The 17538-nt window shown below is 58.4% G+C and overlaps 1 protein-coding gene across 3 annotated transcripts; it reads left to right on the top strand.

The window, feature by feature from the left end:
- Positions 1–266: 266 nt before the first annotated feature.
- On the top strand, positions 267–11897 carry HUS1 (HUS1 checkpoint clamp component). Of its 3 annotated transcripts, XM_027573987.2 has the most exons (8): positions 268–421; positions 1571–1698; positions 1784–1960; positions 3023–3130; positions 4024–4098; positions 8128–8227; positions 9579–9698; positions 11665–11897. In XM_027573987.2, the coding sequence occupies exons 1-8, from the start codon at positions 370–372 to the stop codon at positions 11745–11747; spliced, it is 843 nt and encodes a 280-aa protein (XP_027429788.1). In that variant the 5' UTR covers positions 268–369; the 3' UTR covers positions 11748–11897. The 3 variants fall into 3 exon arrangements, with proteins under 3 accessions (XP_027429790.1, XP_027429788.1, XP_027429789.1); XM_027573988.2 differs by lacking the exon at positions 9579–9698; XM_027573989.2 differs by lacking the exons at positions 8128–8227; positions 9579–9698 and having other exon boundaries at positions 267–421; positions 11665–11883.
- Positions 11898–17538: the final 5641 nt, after the last annotated feature.

Below are 17538 nucleotides of genomic sequence, written 5' to 3'. Positions count from 1 at the left end.
TGGCCCCGAGTGTGACCCTCTCCGCCCTCTCTCCCGGAGGCCCGGCCCCCCAACCCCGCCTCCCCCGGGGGCGTGACCCCGAGTGAGACCCTCTCCGCCCTCTCTCCCGGAGGCCCGGCCCCCCAACCCCGCCTCCCCCGGGGGCGTGGCCCCGAGTGTGACCCTCTCCGCCCTCTCTCTCGGAGGCCCGGCCCCCCAACCCCGCCTCCCCCGGGGGCGTGGCCCCGAGTGTGACCCTGGGTCCCCGCCTTCCCCCGGGGCGGGCCGGGCGGCGGAACCAATACGCGCGCGGCGGCGTTTCCGGCGGGACGCTTAGGGGGAGACCCGGGCCGCCTCCGACCGACGGCCAGCGCGGGCCCGCGTCCCGTCATGAAGTTTCGGGCCAAGATCGTGGACGCGGCCTGTCTGAACCACTTCACGCGTGAGCGGGGGGCCGCGTCCGCCGCGGGGGGCGCAGGGGGGCGGAGGGGGGCGGAGGGGGGCGCGGGGGGGCGGAGGGGGCGGAGGGGGCGGAGGGGGACGCGGGGGGGCGGAGGGGGCGGAGGGGGACGCAGGGGGGCGGAGGGGGGCGGAGGGGGCGGAAGGGGGCGGAGGGGGACGCAGGGGGGCGGAGGGGGGCGCGGGGGACGCGGGGGGCGGAAGGGGGCGGAGGGGGGCGGAGGGGGCGCGCGCCCGCGGGGGGCGCAGGGGGGGGCGGAGGGGGGCGGAGGAGGCCGCGTCCGCCGCGGGGGGCGGAGGGGGCGCGGGGGGCGCCGGGGGGCGGAGGGGGCGCGGAGGGCGGAGGGGGGCGCAGGGGGGCGCGGGGGGCGGAGGGGGGGCGCAGGGGGGCGCGGGGGGCGGAGGGGGGCGGAGGAGGCCGCGTCCGCCGCGGGGGGCGCCGGGGGGCGGAGGGGGGCGCGGGGGGCGGAGGGGGCGGAGGGGGCGCGCGCCCGGGGGGGCGGAGGGGGGCGCGGGGGGCGCGGAGGGCGGAGGGGGGCGCAGGGGGCGCGCGCGCCCGGGGCGATGGGCAGGGGCGGGGATGGGGCCTGGGGGCCGCGGGAACGCGGGGTGTGGGGCCAGAGCGGCGAGAGTGCCCGTCAGCAGGGAGCCATGGAGGCGGATGGGGCTTCCCCGGGGTGGAGGGGCTGGTCGGGGCTGGGGCCTGGCAGGCAGGAGATCAGGTGCCAAGGTGCCAAGGCTTATTCCCCAAGTTGATTTGGATCACGTAGCTTCGGGCGCAGACGTGCCTTGGTGGTGGGGCCCCGGGGGCCGTGGGTCCTGCGGGTGCCCGGCCTGGCTCTGGCCCCCAGGCTGCAGCCCCCTGCGGGCCTCAGTGCGGGTTGAGTGAGTGAAGCCCTCAGCTAGGGGCCAGTTAACCCCCCAGCTGGCTTTCCTCATCCGGCCACACCTGGCAGGGCTGTGGGGAGGCCCGCATGACCTGGGTAGCAGAGGGCTTTCCCCGGGGGAACCAACAGACAGGGTTGTCTTCCCACCGGGCAGTGTCACCAGGCCGATGCCGCCGTCCCAGCTGAGTTAAGCTCTGGGACACTCGATGTGCTTCCCGCTGATTCCTCGCTTTACCCTGCCGCAGGGGTCAGTGCCACGATAGCCAAGCTTGCCAAAACCTGCACGCTCCGCATCAGCCCGCAGAAGCTGAACTTCATCGTCTCGGACAAAGCGGCCAGCGGAGGGGTGAGCATGTGGTGTGAGCTGGAACAGGTGAGCAGACGGTGCTGGAGGCCTGGGAACGCCATCCCTAGGCCGCCGGAGAGGCCACACAGGTCCCTTCTTTTCCTTCCCTTAGGAGAACTTCTTCAGTGAATTCCAAATGGAGGGGGTGTCTGCGGAAAACAACGCCATCTATTTAGAGCTGTTGTCGGAAAATTTATCTCGAGCATTGAAAACGGCCCAGAATGCCAGAGCCTTGAAGATCAAGCTGACGAATAAACACTTTCCCTGCCTCACGGTCTCTATAGAGCTGGTGAGTAGGAGGGAGCATTTCGGACACTTCCCAGAAGGGATGCAAGTGCCTGTAAATCTAGGCTTTTCAACGATATGGAGAAAGCTAGTTGGTTTTATTAAAAGGAAAGATGTGTGCACACATACTTGCTTTCTGTTGGAGTCAGGCCTCCTCGTATTTTAATAGTGTTGTGGTCATATTGCATTCAGCTGGGACCCTGCCTTTTCCCGAACCAGAGCACTCCTGCACCTTCTCATGTCTGCGTAACCCCGCACAGAATCATGCTTTCCATCCAGTTCCACCGTGGAAGGGTTTTCCCCACCTCCTTTGTGACGCCTTTGGGTGACCTCTCGTTCTCCCAGAATGCACACATCTTCAGTGCTGCTTCCAGAAGCCTCTATCACCCGGCTCTCCTCGGGACACACACCCCACAGGCTCTCCTGGCTCACAGGACAGCGTTCACATGCCTTCTTACGGTGATGTCCAGAGCCCTGCACTCCTGGCCCCACCTGTCTTGGAGCCAAATCGCCAACTACCACCGTCCAAATGGTTTCCCAGAGTGTCCCCTTGCCCAGCTCCCAGACTTTGGGGACCCTGGGGCTCCTGCTTGGAATGTCTCCCCTTCTGGCTCCCTGAAACCTGCAGCCTGGTGCTGCTCCTCCCCACCTTCCTTCACACTGCAGCTTTTTAAAAAAAGATTGTTTATTTGAGAGAGAGAGAGCATGCAGGGGGAGCAGCAGAGGGAGAGGGAGAAACAGGCAGCCTGACACGGGACTCGATCCCACGACCCTGGGATCATGACCTGAGCCGAAGGCAGACACGCCTGTGTGTGTTGGTTTCTCGCTTATTGACCCACGTGGGCCCCTGGAACATGGCGACCTGTCTTACTCACCACATGTCCAACTCCTTACGGGACTCGGAGCAGAAAAGGTGCGCCATAAATATTTGGTGAATAGACTTTGATGAAGGAATTAAGAACATTCCACTTAGATTCGGTATCAGTGTCTGTTTATCCTTCGGTTACTCTGTTTGCTTATTTAATGTTGACACTATGTAAATATGTTTTAATTTTTCTCTTGGCAGTTATCTGTGTCGAGCAGTAGCCGCATTGTGACACATGACATCCCTGTTAAGGTGATTCCCAGAAAATTGTGGAAGGATTTGCAAGAACCTACAGTCCCAGTCTCCGATGTGAGTGAGGCCCATCGTCTTCCGCTCATGATGTGTTCTGTGGTGTGATTAGAATTCCCTGATGTTAGTTCTGGGCTCACAGTATATTTTATTTAAAAATTGTATAGTACCTGAGGGAAACACTAGTCATTTTTAAAGAACACTCCAGGAAAAAACTTGCAGTATTTGCCTTTCATTGTTTACGTAAAACATCTTAGGACAGTGTTGCATATAGTAGAAACACCCCACTCTACACACAGGAGAGCGAAGTGCTTGGATCGTCGTGCTTGAGTAAAACTAACCTAACCTAGCACTTGCGGGGCCAAGAGGGGGGCTCCTCCGGTCCTGCTGGCAGGAATCCCAGAGCCCCTGAGAGGAACAGTGATACCAAACGGCCCTCTGCCTCTCGCTCACAATTTCTGGAGGAAATGTCGAGAGGAGATTGGGTAGACTATTGACTCTTGCTGGAAGGCACCTGCGCCGACAGCGCCATCTTGGGCATCGTTTGGAACCCAGTGCCAGCGCCGGGGCCAGACTTGCTTGCAGCGTCTGTCAGGGTGGGAGGAGGCCCGGCGCGTGGCTCTGGCCCCTCAGAGGACGGGCCCCCACGGGCACTGGGTGTCATCCCCTGGGCGTGTGCAGCGGCATCTCAGCTAAAGGGCTGCATCCTGGCCCTGGGAGGATGCCCCCAGGGACACGGTCGCCCAGGTAACCAGAGGCCAGCAGGAGGGAGCAAAGTTGAAAAGTTGTGTTTTTTTTTCGTGTTTTGAAAGGAGCTTTATTCAGACAGCTTTCCAACAGGATTTCAGAGCATTTAAGCAGACACACATTCCAAATGCAGGTAGCGAGCACCTGTCAGTACTTGACCATGTTCATGTTTTTAACACGTCCGATGTGTCTTGTTGGTTTTGTAGGTTAGTATTTATTTACCAGTCTTGAAGACAATGAAGAGCATCGTGGAAAAAATGAAAAACATCAGCAATCACCTTGTAAGTGATGCCTTCTTTACAAAAGCGTAGTCCACGTCTTTCACGTGGACTGCCCTGGGAGGAGGCCTGGCCTGGCGGAGGCGTGGATGCCTTTACGCTCAGCCCGTGGCGTCCCGGGGGCTCCCGGGACCTGGCCTGTGTGCAGAGCCCGCCGACCCACAGCCGCCTGTGGATCCCTGTCCGAGCGCTTCTCCAGCCCCTTCACCGGGGAGAGTTCCGTGTTCGCCTTCATCCCTCCTGTTTATCTCCATGGCACGTTGAGAGTACGTTCGTCAGTTCGGGCCTTGGTTCCTTGGACAGCACATTGCATATTTCATCTGCTAACGTGTCTCTCTCGACGGAATCACCAGTGCTGTGGCCGGGAGTGGAGTGTCCTGAGGCAGGGCTCTGCCCAGAATGTCCACGTGCTCCTGTGGCTCCTGTGGCTCCAGTTGTCAGGCTGGGAGCGTCCTCTGGGCCGGCTCTGGGCACCTCCGAGAGGCTCAGAGTGGCCCAGGAGGGAAGAGGCAGGGCAATTAATCCGAGGCCCTGGTGGTTGGTTCTTTCGGTCCAGTGGAAATGACTCAGCAAAGTGGCCCAGACAGAGTCATCAGAGGTGTTTTTTGTACCTCCAGAATGTGTAAAAACAGAGATTTCATGGCATGGCTGCTCCAGTCTAGAATACCCGGTGGAAAGTGTGTTCCAGAGTGGCCAGACGCACAGTGAGCATGACTTGGTGACTAGAATTCTGCGTCTGAAGGTCGTAGGGAGAGAAAGAGTGGAAAGGGAGGGGCTCAGCCCGGAGGTGCTCTGGCGCCCCCGCTGAGACCCTCGCCCTTTCCCCACCTCCTGCAGGGAGGGATGCGGCCCGCGGGGTGGTGCGCGGAGCACCCGTGCAGGAGCAGGGGAGAACTGCACGGGCGGGCAGGAGACCACGCCAGGCTTCCGGTGGCCCCCCTCCCGCTCCAGCTTCTGGGGTCTCGTGAGGCCAGCTGAGGTTTTGGTTCAGGAGGTGTGTGCCGGGGTCTGGGACCCGGTCCCGATGTGCTTCCAGGCGCCGTGTCCGGGGCCGTGGTGGGAATTCTTTCCTGCTCTGCCTCGCCTCCTGGCTCAGAAGCACGTTCGCAGAGCCGCACGTCAGCTTCGTGGTTAAATTAGGAGTGACGGCGTCGTGACATGGTGACAAAGGCGGAGTCCTCAGGGCCACACAGGTGCGGGACCCTTCCCAGCCGCATCGTGCAGCCCGTGGGACCCGTGCCAGGTGTCACCGGAAGTGGGCAGGATAGCGTGGCTTCGCCGGGGCCTTGCTGCTCTCTGGGCGCAGAGAGGCACTTCCTGTTGGGTGCCCAGCACACCTGGTCCGTCTTCCAGAAGTGATAGGTGATTATCAGTCAAGAAATCGCGGGAAGAAGTAAGGTGTTATCCAGACCCGTAAGAGAGAGAGAAACGCTGGAGTTGGGGGTGTTCCCGATGACAGTGACCAGTGCTCAGAGAACCAGCCCTTCATTCCTTCCTTCACTGCGTTTTGGTGGGGTGACACTGGGGGTGCTCAGGGAGGGGGTTTAATGTGGAATCACTTGGGTGGTAGGACTTGGAAGAAAGCCGAGAACAGCCTGGAGGGCTGAAGTGAGTCTCAAACCATGGCAAGCTGCTTTCCTGAATTAAATCTTTATATAAATCAGTTTTTCAAAAGCAATGAGAACCCACAGGTGGTTTTATATTATTTCAGTCAGGCATTGTTTCCGGATTCCAGGAGGGTGGGCTTAGAAATACGACAGCATATTTCTAGGTTCACTTATAAAGTTGACAGCAAATACTTAACATTTGAGGGCACGTTTCTGAGATGATGCAACGGTTAGTTGGAGGGCTGTTTTCTATTTAATTTCCAAAGCCTCTGGGGTGCCTGGCCAACTCAGTCCGTGGAGCATGTGAGTCTGTGCCCGGCTTCTGGTGGGCCTCCCACTCACGGTCTCATAGTCATGAGTTCAAGCCCCACATTGGGGGTAGAGATGAGTTAAAAATAAAATCTTAAAAAAAAAAAATCCTCAGAGATAAGTGCTCACTCAAGTTCAGACAGGTTTTCACGTTTGTTTCTAGAACGAGAAATACTCAAGAGTTCACCACTGTTAAGGAACAGGAATGAGGAATACTAGACCATGCTCATGATGTATAGAGACGTGGTGGCCCCAGAGCCGTGTGGGCAGGGCGCCTTCCACCGCCCCCCGGTCTCAGACCTCTGCCACCCCCCATGTCTTCCCACGGGCGTCCTGTGTTGGTGGGTGAACAGAACTCCGCCTTGCAAACGGCTACGTGGATTCCCGAAGACCTGCGGCCTTTAGGAAGGGGCAGGTGCCGACATCCTGGAGAGCAGCACACCGTGCCAAGGGTGGAGCTCTGAACTTCACTGGTGGATCTTGTCCCCTTACAAAAGCCCACTGGTTGGTGGGGGAGTCTGGAGCTTGAAAGGAGTGCTGTGTGTGACCTTGGAAACGTCACGGGCAGGGATGGGAAGGGAGGGCGGGAGGCGGGTACCAGAGAGCGGCCGGCGCCTGTCACCGAGCCCAGGTCACCGAGCCCAACCCGTGAGCTTGGTTTTTAAAGAAGGGGTTATGTTCCCAGGAAGTTCTCAAGGTTTTGTGGTGGTGGTTAGGATACAGCTTAGGCCGTTTAAAGAATAAGGCCGTGGGTGAGCTGCTGACTTCCACGTTCCCCTCCCGCTTGTAGCAGGTGCACCACGTCTCCGTTGTCAGAGTGTAGAGCGGTTCCCCAGGACTCTGCCCTCACAGCCCCCTGTAGGTGTGGGCTGCCGTTTGCACCCTGTAGGGACAGCAGACGGCCTGTGGGCTCGTCGAGCTGTTGGCTAGCGGGCCACTTGGGAGGGACTCGTGGGAGCCGCGTTGCTTCGTGTCCCCGTCTGGGCGAGGTCAGCTTGGCGGGATGGGCCACTCTGGCTTGCGCCGCGTGCTCTCTCTGTGTCACTGTGAGTAGTGTGGCTTTCGTGGTGGGACAGGCGTGGCGAGGGACCTTCTCTGGAGCCGCTGTGAGCTGCTCCGGCCGGTTTTCCTTAGCGCGCGGGCAGCAGCCCCCAGTCCCCCCGGTCCCGGAGCGCGGGCAGTGTCCCCTGTAGGTGCGTCCCTTCCCGCGCTTTGCCCCCCACCCCCCCGTTTCCGGGGCTCCCTGTGGACTGCAAGTCCTCCTTGTGTTTCACTGGGGTCCCCGTCAGGCCCTTCGGTCTCTGTTGCTGCCGGGCAGTCTCTGGGTCCTGTGTGTCGTTCTCACTGCCTCATTGCCCACTCCGGGGCCCGCCTGCTCCCGTCCTTCCGGTCTGGTCTCCGCTGGTGAAGTGTCCTTCCCTTTCCGAGTCCGCCTGTGCCTGCGTGAGGCCTGGCCAGGCACTTCTGAGCTCCCCTGACTCTGCCTCGGGCTCTGCGTTCTCCCTTCTGTCATTGGTGTTTTCCCCCCACGGGTCCTGATGGGGTCCCTTCCGCTCTGTGTCTCCGAGCGCGCCCTTCGGCCGCTGTTTCTGTCTTTCCTGAAGGTCTTGGTGTGGGGCTTGACTACAGTCCTACCAGGAATCCTCTTAGAGGATGGGTTTTCATTTTCGGGGTGGGAGTGGGACCAGCACGGTTTGAGCTCGAGAACTTAGGGTTCTCTGTCCCTTGTGAGCACAGCACGCTGCCTCCCCCGTAGCGTCCCCTTCGGCATCACGACCTCTGTCTGTCTGTCTTCCCCCCCGTAAACCTCATGTCCCCATTCTGCTCACCTGCGCTTTTGCTCCTGAGGCGTCCTGTCACCGCTGGCTCTTCCCTGGGGTCACCGCTGGCTCTTCCCTGGGGCTGGGGTCAGGCCTCCCGTGCCCTCTGCCAGTTCCACTGCTTCCGGTGGGGGTTTTGGAATGCCCCGGGTCTGCAGAGGCCCGGTGGGTCTCGCTGCCGTCGGGAGTGGTCTGGGGCTATGGGGCTGCCTCGTCACCTGGTTTGGCAGAAGCTGATGTCCCCCCCTCCCCTTTTGCTTCCCTTTTCTTAAGAATGTAAAATACTCACTTTGCAGATTATCGAAGCAAACCTAAGTGGAGAATTGAACTTGAAAATAGAAACAGAACTAGTGTGTGTTACAACTCACTTTAAAGATCTGGGGAACCCTCAGTCAGGTAAGGTTTTTGCTGGTTCATGTTTTTGCGTGTAATACATTGTTTCGGGTGGCACAGCTTGCTGAGCTCTCTGCCTGGAAAATGGGAGAAATCTCAGTTTCATGCCTGGGGAGGGAACAGGCAGCTGAGGCCCACGCGGGGAAGGTCGGTCTCCCCGGCCTGAGGAGTGGCACCTGCCCCAGTGGTCCCTGGGGGACCCTGGTTCTGGGTCTAGCCTGTTCTGCCCATTTTTCACCTGGAATGGCATGACGTAGACAAGGTTTGCTTCCTCCCACTTTTAGCCCCTAGTATTTACGAAATTAGATTAGCAGGTGGCAGCTTTCCTTGCCTGACCCCAGTTTTCTTCCCCTACACAGTAACAAAGACCATGGGACCAATTTAGTAGCGGCAAAGGACAGGGTAACTGACCAGACTGGGGGAACGGGGGGACCCGAGTGGTGCCCACAGAGCTCGTGGCCAGGGACGGCGCACTTAGAGGGTGCTAGAGCGGTTGGCGGGTGGGGCCCCGGGAAGTCCGCTGATGATGTGCAAACTGGATTAGTCCCACGCATGTTCTTTTCTTTTCCCCTCAAGATTTTATTTATTTTAAAGAGAAAGTGGGGGGGGGGAGGGGCAGAGGGAGAGGGAGAAGCGGACTCCCCACTGAGCGTAGACACTAACAATGTGGGGCTCCATCCCAGGACCCTGAGATCATGACCAGAGCTGAAGGCAGATGCTTCACCAACTGAGCCACCCAGGCGCCCCCCGCCACGCATATTCTTAACCACACGATAGACCCACCACTTTGCAGTTAAAATATGTAAGTGCAGGTTGGGTTATCAAAGGCCCATCAGAGTGGCACAGCAAAGGGTTTTACTTTATAGTGAAGCGTGTATGCCAAGTGAAGTGCACACGATTAAGGCTTTGCTAAGTGCTGGGTGAAATGACTGCTTTCAGTGTTACTTGGTTTATTTTAATAAATTACAGTAAGGGTCTTGTCTCTGATGCTTGCCCAGGGTCGAAAGGATCTTTTCTTTCTTTTCATTCCCCTTTCGAAGGAGCGGTCTTGGGTCAGCTCTGTGTGGTCCTGCTCCTCAGTACGTTTCAGGGAACTAATAGGGACCGGTTTCTTGGACCAAAATGGGGAGAGTGGGTCATATTTCAGGACACTATAAAGGAAGATTCGCTGGGAATTTGCCTAGCATTTTAGAGAGAAGGACTTGGTACCTGCTTGCTTGGCCAGTGACGGTGTTCACTCCTTGGTGGTGTCTCCGGGCTGCGCCAGCCAGCGAAAACATAAATCATTCATTTCAGCTGTCATCATGCTGCCCCGGCTTCCCTGTCTCGTCCCAAGCTGTTCATGTCTTTGTAGCCTCTGAAGATGCCTCTCAGGATAGAGACCCAGAGCAGATGGCTGAGGTGCACATAGATATCCGGAAGCTCCTGCAGTTCCTCGCTGGGCAGCAAGTGAATCCCACGAAGGCCGTGTGCAGTGAGTGCGCGGGGATCTTGTTCACGTTTCCGATTCCGTAATCAGAGGCAGGCTCGTGGCGGTACGCGGTCTCGTAGCACAGACGCAGCTCAGCCGCAGGGACCCGGTGCTCTAGGGCAGGTGGGGGTCTGGGTTTTCCTGGATTCAGCAGCTCCTGGTGGCCCACCGCCACGCTGGCTTGGCACGGGGCTGTGGCCGCCTCACCTGGCCGTCATGTGGGCGTGTGTACCTGGGGAGAAGCTTCCGGAGAACGGGTGCCCGTCATCCAGTCCTGCCGTGTTGGTCTGACCGGACGCGAGGAGCCTCTGACCCCATAAATTGTGCTTGGACTGAAGGTCCCCTGCTCTGCCTTTGTTGCCTTTCCGGGTCTAAACCTGAGCAGTTCCTGCAGTTGTCCCATATCTGGGCGTCTGGCTTCCTCTCGCCTCCTGATTTTTCACAGCGGTCCCTTGATTGGGGTTGACCCCGTCTAACTCAGCTGTGCACCTGCCTCTCGGCTCTCGTCAGTTATTGGCACATGAGGAAGGGCTTACTCGCCCCTGAATTCTTTAAGGCTTTTTCTGTCTCCTGGGCAACGAAGAGGGAGGTCCGCCTTTCATGGAAGAACTGTCAGGTTGAGCACTCGGCCACCAGGGAGTGGAGCTGAGCACAGCCCAGGTGTGCACCTGACAGTTGGCAGATTGCCAGCACTCAAGACAAGGAATAGAGAATTCTAGGGCCCTGTGCCAAGGAACGACAGCCCTCCAGAAGGAGAGACATGCAGCGAAGCAAATCACAGGAGGGCAGTTAGCGCGTCCAGAAGGCACTAGATGGGGTGATGGGGCACAGGAGGTGGTGTGCGGAGGACAGAGGGCCCGGGTTAGGGATGGAGACGCTGGAATGGCTGGGTCCCGGGGCAGGTGCCAGTGTCCCCATGTGCTGCATCCTGAGAGCCCTTGGCCTGGCCTGTTGCCTGTTCCTGGGGCTGAGGGTGGGAGCTGCACCTCAGCGTGGGGTCCGCGCAGGCTTAAGACGGCCCCCGCATCTGCTGACGAGCTCCAGACAGGCTGCTGGCTGTGGTCCTGGCGAGCCCTTTGCATGGCTCCAGGGTAACCCAGCCGTGCCCCGTGCAGAGCAGCAGCCCGGTGGTGGGGTGGCATTGCCCTTGAGCATGCCCTCGTGGACCACTGAGGACAGAGGGCCTTGTTGGTTCTGGGCCAGGTGGCCAGCTGAGCTCCTGGTGCCCTCGGAAAGGGGACTTAGGGGTCCCCAAAAGTGGCAGAGATGGACCAGGAGATTGTGGCACAGCAAAATTTGGATTTGGATTTCTCCTACCCTTTCCTGCCAGTAGTTTCTTCCCCTGGGGTGGCATCCTCCAGGTGTCTGATCCACTGCCCCCACGCCCTCCGTCTCCACCTGCCGCCTCTCCTGGGGGGTGTTTCTGCTGGTGCTGTGCCCCTTCCCCACCCCCCGTCCCCTGGGACCAGTCCCTCTTCGGCCTGGCACTTGGCCTGGCCCACCCTAATGGGCTCCATGGGGTCCCAGCTGCTGGCCTCGGAGGCCTGGAGAGCAGCCTGCCCTCGGCTCCCTGTGCCACTCCTGTCCCCGCCTCTCACTGCTGTTGAACCGAGCGGCCCCCCGGGGAGTTTGCCCTTCACCCTGCGCAGTGCCCGACCTGGGCCTCGGCACGATATGCACCCCTCCTACACCTTGGCACACACCGCATGTGTGCCCTGGGGGAGGTGGGCCCTGGTGCTGGGCCTTCTCTGCACACTTAGGTTGCCCTTGGGTAGGAAACTGCATTTTCCTGGAAGGATCCTGATTTCAGTAAATGGGGCCTTTTCGCCAAAGTCCTGGGCCTTGTCCCCACTGCCTGCGGGCCGGTCCTGCGGCGGGGAGCGGAGCGTGGGGAGGCCGGGCTCCAGGAGGTGACGTAGGGGCTCAGGGAGAGGGGTCTTCGCGGTGACGGGTTTTCTTCTCTCCGCAGACATTGTCAGGAACAAGATTATCCATTTTGATTTGCTGCATGAAGACGTTTCCCTGCAGTACTTCATCCCGGCTTTCTCCTAGACCTCCTTGCGGCCCGGGAGCGATGTGTCCTCACGGCCACGCACATCTGTCCATTCTACTTCTCTTCCCTCCGTGATCTTTTAGCTAAAAATTGAGTTCATGGAAGACAGTTGGATAAACATACTACTTTATATGACTTCTTTGTTCTCGTGTCTCTTTTGTTGTCAAGACATGGAAAATGGGGACAAAAGCATGTATTTATCCAGACTTCAGGTAGGTTGAGGCTCCCAGACACTGTCCAACTCTGGCTCTGCTCCTCGGAGCCTGATAACTGGCCGGGGCTGCGCTCCCGCTGCCTGGGGCACGCAGAGGTCCCCCAGAGCAGCAGGGGGCTGTCCGGGGGTGTCCGACTGCGGCACGTGGAGCCTGGGGGCCGTGACCGTGAGGGCCAGAGTCCCTGGGCTCAGCTGCTGGACCTGCCAGGGTTCCTGAAACCCGTGTGGGTCCCCAGTTACGGTCCTTACCACCCCTGTCTTCCACACGTAGCGCTCGGTCATTCTGGAAAGCACACCTGTGCATTTAGACAAAGAAGAGCTCCGCGAGCCTGTGTTCAGGGCTGAGACTACGTCTGTGTGTCTGTTTGCACGGGCGAGCCGGCCTGGGCCCTGCTGGGTCTGCTTCCTCATCCCCCACGCCTGTCCCATCACATCCCATGGTGGGGGAGTCTCCTCTGCCCTGTGGATGGGACACTGTGAAGAGTGTTTTAACTCCCGTGACAGAGCCGAGCAGCGAGGCCGTGGTCTAGGGTAAGAGGAAGAAGGGGGAACTGCGCAAGTGGAACATTCTTTTGTGGCCTTTTCTGAGTACGGGGTCAAACCAGAACCAGTATTTGAGCCCATCTTCGGATGCTTATCAACGGGAGTTCACGTAAGATGTAATACTTGTTCAGGTAACTCTTGAAAGCCAGCATACCATTTTCATTTTCAAGCCTCTCTCCTCTCTTTGGCTGCCGCGGTAAAACTTAGAAATCATGATGTTCGATGAAGCAAGGTCTGAAAATAGTTCATAAATTTTTTTCTTTTTTTTTGGTTAAAGAAAATGTAGTAGTCAGTTACCGATCCGGGAAATTGGTTCCTTCTGATTATTTAAATGATGTTTAACGTATAATGAAATAAAATACTGGTTCTAGTATAAGTTAGTGGTAAAACGGCCCCTCTCTTCACCTGTCTGATAGCGCGCGTGCTCGGTTCTCTGCCCCAGCGCGTACCATGCATATTTCTGGCATCTTGTCCTTAGGCATCCGGGGTTGTGGGCAGGGCCTGTCCAGCCAGAGTTGCACAGATACTTGAGATTCTGGCAGATTATCTGGCAGAGTGGATCTCGTGGCCTGCCCGGGGCCACACGGCCCGTGAATGGGATTAGGATCCAGGCGTCTGACTTGCAATCGGTAACCCTCTCCTCCAGGCTCCGCTGCGTGGCCGGAATAATGAGTCCTGCATTTCAGACTCAGTGTCCACCAATCATTTCATGAGTCTGGGAAGAGGGTCTTCGTTATAACTCTGCTTTAGTAAGGCATCTTCGCTTGCAATTTCTAAGATGTCCTAAAACCACATGTAATTTCCCTCTGATTTATATAGTGTCTGTTTAAACAATACCTGATTGTGATGGTTTTAGGGATAGCCCGAGTCTCCGTGTGCGCATGGCCACGCAGGCTGTCCTTGGGGGTCAGGGTGTGTGTGGGGGGTCTGTTTCTGCTTCTCGGCAGCACTCCCTGCTTCATGCTGGCCTGGGCCTCAGCCCCTTGGAGCCTTGACTGAGGATGGGCCCCCGCCATGGGCTTAGGGAAACCACCGTGCTGCTTTCCTGAGCAGTGTACCACGGTGAAGTTCTGTTAGCCTAGCTTGGAAACATGAGTATGATTTGAACAGGTAACCTATTTTCAAGACTAACACCTCCCAGTGCTGAGGTCTCTCGCCCGTGTCCTGCACTTTAGAGACACGCTCTGCTGGCTGTGATTGTATGGGGATGTCCCTGGTGCTCAGGCTCAGACGTGTTTAAGAATCCCTGACCCAGCACCTCGTGACTAATGTCCGGTGACTCGTCACCCTCCTCCCGGGTCCCCCCGGGCCCGGCAAAGACCTACTCCAGCGACCCTGGCACTTGGCCTCCGTGTTTTCCTGGGCCGGATGCGTGGTTCTGTCCAGGTGGTGAAGACGCTGAGTGGCATTCCTGTTCTTGGTGGATGTCACCCAATGGGCGCAGCTGCATTTTGAAAAGACACAATCGTGTCCTTGAATGTGGATTCCAGTGGGGGGTCTGAAAGAAAGCCCAAGCTCCTGTGGGTTTTTCAGCTTCTCAGAGTCCTCCTTGAGCCAGGAGGCGGGAAGTCTGTCCAGATGGGATGAGAGGCTACATTAACCCCACAGATACCCTGGGGTCCGGTTGGGTATTGACTGTGTGTGGAAAGCCTTAAAAAGTCTGGTGTGCCCTTCAACCCAATACTTCTAATTATAGGAATTTCTGCAGAGATTATAATCAAAGGTGTTCTAGTATTCTTGTACTACAAAATCCTGAAGTATCCTAAATATGAATCCCTAGGGGATTTGTTAAATAGTCTGTCGTGTGCCAGTATTCCTGCTCTAAAAGTAATGTTATAGAAACTGTACTGATGTGGCTCAGTGTTAGGATGTGTAGTTACAGGTGTGTTACCGTCAGATTCCAGTTCTGAGAATGATCGTGTGTGTGTGTGTGTGTGTGTGTGTGTGTGTGTGTGAGAAAAAGGTTGGAAAAATATACACCAGCACTTAAACCTGATTATTTGTGGATGTTTCATTTCGGTCTTTGTAAACTTAAGTATTTTCTGAAACTCTTATAATCGGTTTTGTAACAAAAAAATGAATTTTTTTTAGGGACTGAGTAACAATATTTATTATCTGAATGCAGTCCGTAATCGCTGGCAAAGGCAGTTTCCTCACCATTGGCCTTGAGACTCTTCGTCTTCACGCGTGTCCTTTCCTGAGTAGAAAAGTAAACTCTCAGGCGTCGTGTTGAAATCACAGGAGGGTCACAGCGCTGAGTCCCTGAGTCGTGCGTCAACAAGGTAACAGTGCACCGCAGAACGATTGCTTCCCGGCCTGCGAAGGAGCCAACCCGGGGGTAGCCGCGTCCGTGGTGAGGAGAGCGTGACAGCCGCTGGGGCCCAGGCTACCGGGCTGGGCTGGGGGGGTGCTTCGCACATCTGTGATGCCCGGAGGGAAGACCCCTGGGAGCCCGGGGCTGAGGCCCCTCCCCTGAGCCCTGCAGAGTGAGCCCTGGTTCCCTCAGAGACCCGGGGAGATGCGGGAGGACGTGGGGAGACGCTGGCTCTGCGTTCCCGTCCCGCCCCGTCCCGGGTGTAGCATCTCAGAGGCCGCCCCTGTGGGGTTGAAGGGAGCGCAGCCCTCAGGGATTTCCTGAGTGGCGGAGGGGGGTTAGAAACCAGAACCCCGTCCTTGTGGGCCTGCCCAGTGGCGCCCAGGAGGGTCTGATCAGCACTTCCCAGCACACGCTGACCACAGTGCTGCACTCCTGGCAGAGGGTGGCCAGAGCCCCTCCATCCTCCTTAGGGAGGGAAACCGCAGGGCTGGTTTTCTGGGTGGGGTCCTCCCCACCCTCAGGCAGCAGGAGGAGCCCGGAGGGTGACAGTGGGACTGGGCTAGCGCGTCCCCTCCTGCTTTTGTACCTTTGTCTTGCTCCTCCCACTGGGGGCAAGCCTGCAAGGAGGTGGGGGGCCGTGCCCCCCGCTCACCTTCACCCCCGGCCCAGATCCTGCGGCCTGGGCTCCACCAATGCCTGGAGTGTGCCGGCTTGTCACATCACACGCTCAGGGTGATTTGGGGGGTGTTTGGTGGCTCAGCTGCTCCTAGGGACGCAGGGCACCTCCCTTCGTAGTGGACACGTCTGAAGTAACCCGGAGAGTTGGTGGTGGCTCCCGCTCGGCTGTGCAGGAGCTTCCAGAAGCTTAGCGGGGCCCCTGCCCGGAGGAACCAGGGGCAGGGGTGTGTCCTGAAGCCCCTTGAAGGAGCACACCCAGTGTCTGACTTTCATCACATGGCCTGGGTGGTTGGACACAGCAAAGGCTTCCAAAGATGATGTTATTTCTATTTTACAGTGTATCGGTTGTCTGTAACAGTAGTTTTGATGGGTGCAGATTTCAGGGAGAAGCTACTCCAGATGGAGGCTCAAAGGAAGAAAGACACCAGCAGGCGGGGCTCACGCAGCACTGGGGTGCCAGCCGCAGACCTGCTCTGTTCAGTGTGTGTCGTGGACCCTACGGAATCCCCCCAATCTGTGTGTTGTGCTTTCCTTAACGACTGCCTTGGAACAAGGTGAATGCAAGAGTGGTGATGTTATTTTCCTGCTCATAATGTATTTTGTAAGAGAAAAATCTAAGTGATCACTGAAGTCTTCAGTCCTGAATAATGGCTTCTGTGATGAACTGTGTCCCGTCAGTGTCCCTGTGACTTTGCTGAGAAGGAGAGGGACGGGGGTGTGGGGGAGAAGGGGGGAGGGAGGGGGAGAGAAGAGGGGGAGGGAGGGGGGACGAGAAGGAAGGGGGAAGAAGAGGTAGAGGGGGAGAGAAGGGAGGGAGGAGGTGGAGAGGGGGAGGGGGAGTGGGCAGGAGAGGGGGAGTAGGAGAGGGGAGAGGTGGGAGGAAGGGGGTAGGAGGGGGGAGGGCAGGCAGGAGGGGGAGGGGGAGGGGGGAGAACAGTTAGGGCCCAGGTGAGGCCATCAGGATGGCAGCCCTACCCCCCGGGTGACCAGAGCGCCCCAGGCATCACTTATGATCCCTTAAAAATCCGTTTAAATACTGACTTAGGGACATTTAATTTTCTTTCGAAGCCGCGGGGAGAAGAGGAGATCCTAGAGGGACTGATCCAGCGAGTGAGTGTGTAGGACGGTCGCTCTTCCAGTGCCAGGAGTGGCGGATGTTCCTCGAACCTGGAAGAGGACTTTGCCGGCGTCCTTTCCTGGCCTCTGCGGGAATGCAGGGCGCCCCCTCGCTGTCACCGTCACCCACTTTATACGGCGCCTCCCTGGCTGGACCTACACTCTCCGCCGCTCGGCTCGTTCACACCAGGTCCGTCGGCTCCTCTGAGGGGCGGGTGCTCCTCTGAGGGGCGGGTGCCCGTAGGCCTCAATGGGGGGAGGGCGGAGCTGGGGGCGGGGCGGGGAGTGGGTGGGTGACACCCAGCCCCCCCCCCCCCCCCCCCCCCGACCTAGCAAGCTCCCGATTGGCCAGTTGGCCGGTGGGCAAGGTGCTAAGGGCCAGGCCCTCTTCTGCTGGGACAGGAGAGCCGTCCAGCCGATACAGGCCCATTGTCGGTGCCTGCCACGGTTTGGGGTGCGAGCAGGAGGCCCCATGGGAGCGGTCTGCGGGGGTCCAGGCTGGAGGGTGCTCCTGCGAGTCCTGCCCCTGCTCTTCTTGCTGCAGCCCCTTCCTGGGGTCAGCTCGAGGGAAGGTAAGTCCACATCTACCAACATCTTAGCAGCTCCCCTCACCTTTCCTGCAACACGATTACCGAATTCACCCCTCTCTGAGGCTGTGTGTGCTGGTGGGGGAGGCTTGGGGCATCTAAAGAGGACAATGAATGTGTGCATGCCCGCGTGTGGGGTCTCTGGGAGCAGAACGCACGTGAGGGTAGGAGTAATGTGCCAGGTGCGAGCCCAGCTTAAGCTCCATCCAGGGGCAGGGAGGGGGGAGGGAGTCCCGTCTGTGGTCACAGCAGAACCCAGATCTGCACTGAGGTGGACCGTGTGTGGACCATGCTGCCCTTGTTCACTGGGCATTAAATCCCAAATACGGAATTGG

Source organism: Zalophus californianus, chromosome 12 (assembly GCF_009762305.2).
Source record: "Zalophus californianus isolate mZalCal1 chromosome 12, mZalCal1.pri.v2, whole genome shotgun sequence".
Taxonomy (NCBI): Eukaryota; Metazoa; Chordata; class Mammalia; order Carnivora; family Otariidae; genus Zalophus; species Zalophus californianus.
This window is presented reverse-complemented; position numbering and strand designations above follow the sequence as displayed.

What these genes read in the sequence shown, in the direction of transcription:
- HUS1 (XM_027573987.2), top strand. Translation starts at nt 370, where the DNA reads ATGAAGTTTCGGGCCAAGATCGTGGACGCGGCCTGTCTGAACCACTTC. An exon ending in TCTGGGGAACCCTCAGTCAG is followed by an intron (nt 8,228 to 9,578) that starts GTAAGGTTTTTG and finishes ATGTCTTTGTAG; the next exon opens with CCTCTGAAGATGCCTCTCAG. An exon ending in TCCCACGAAGGCCGTGTGCA is followed by an intron (nt 9,699 to 11,664) that starts GTGAGTGCGCGG and finishes TTCTCTCCGCAG; the next exon opens with ACATTGTCAGGAACAAGATT.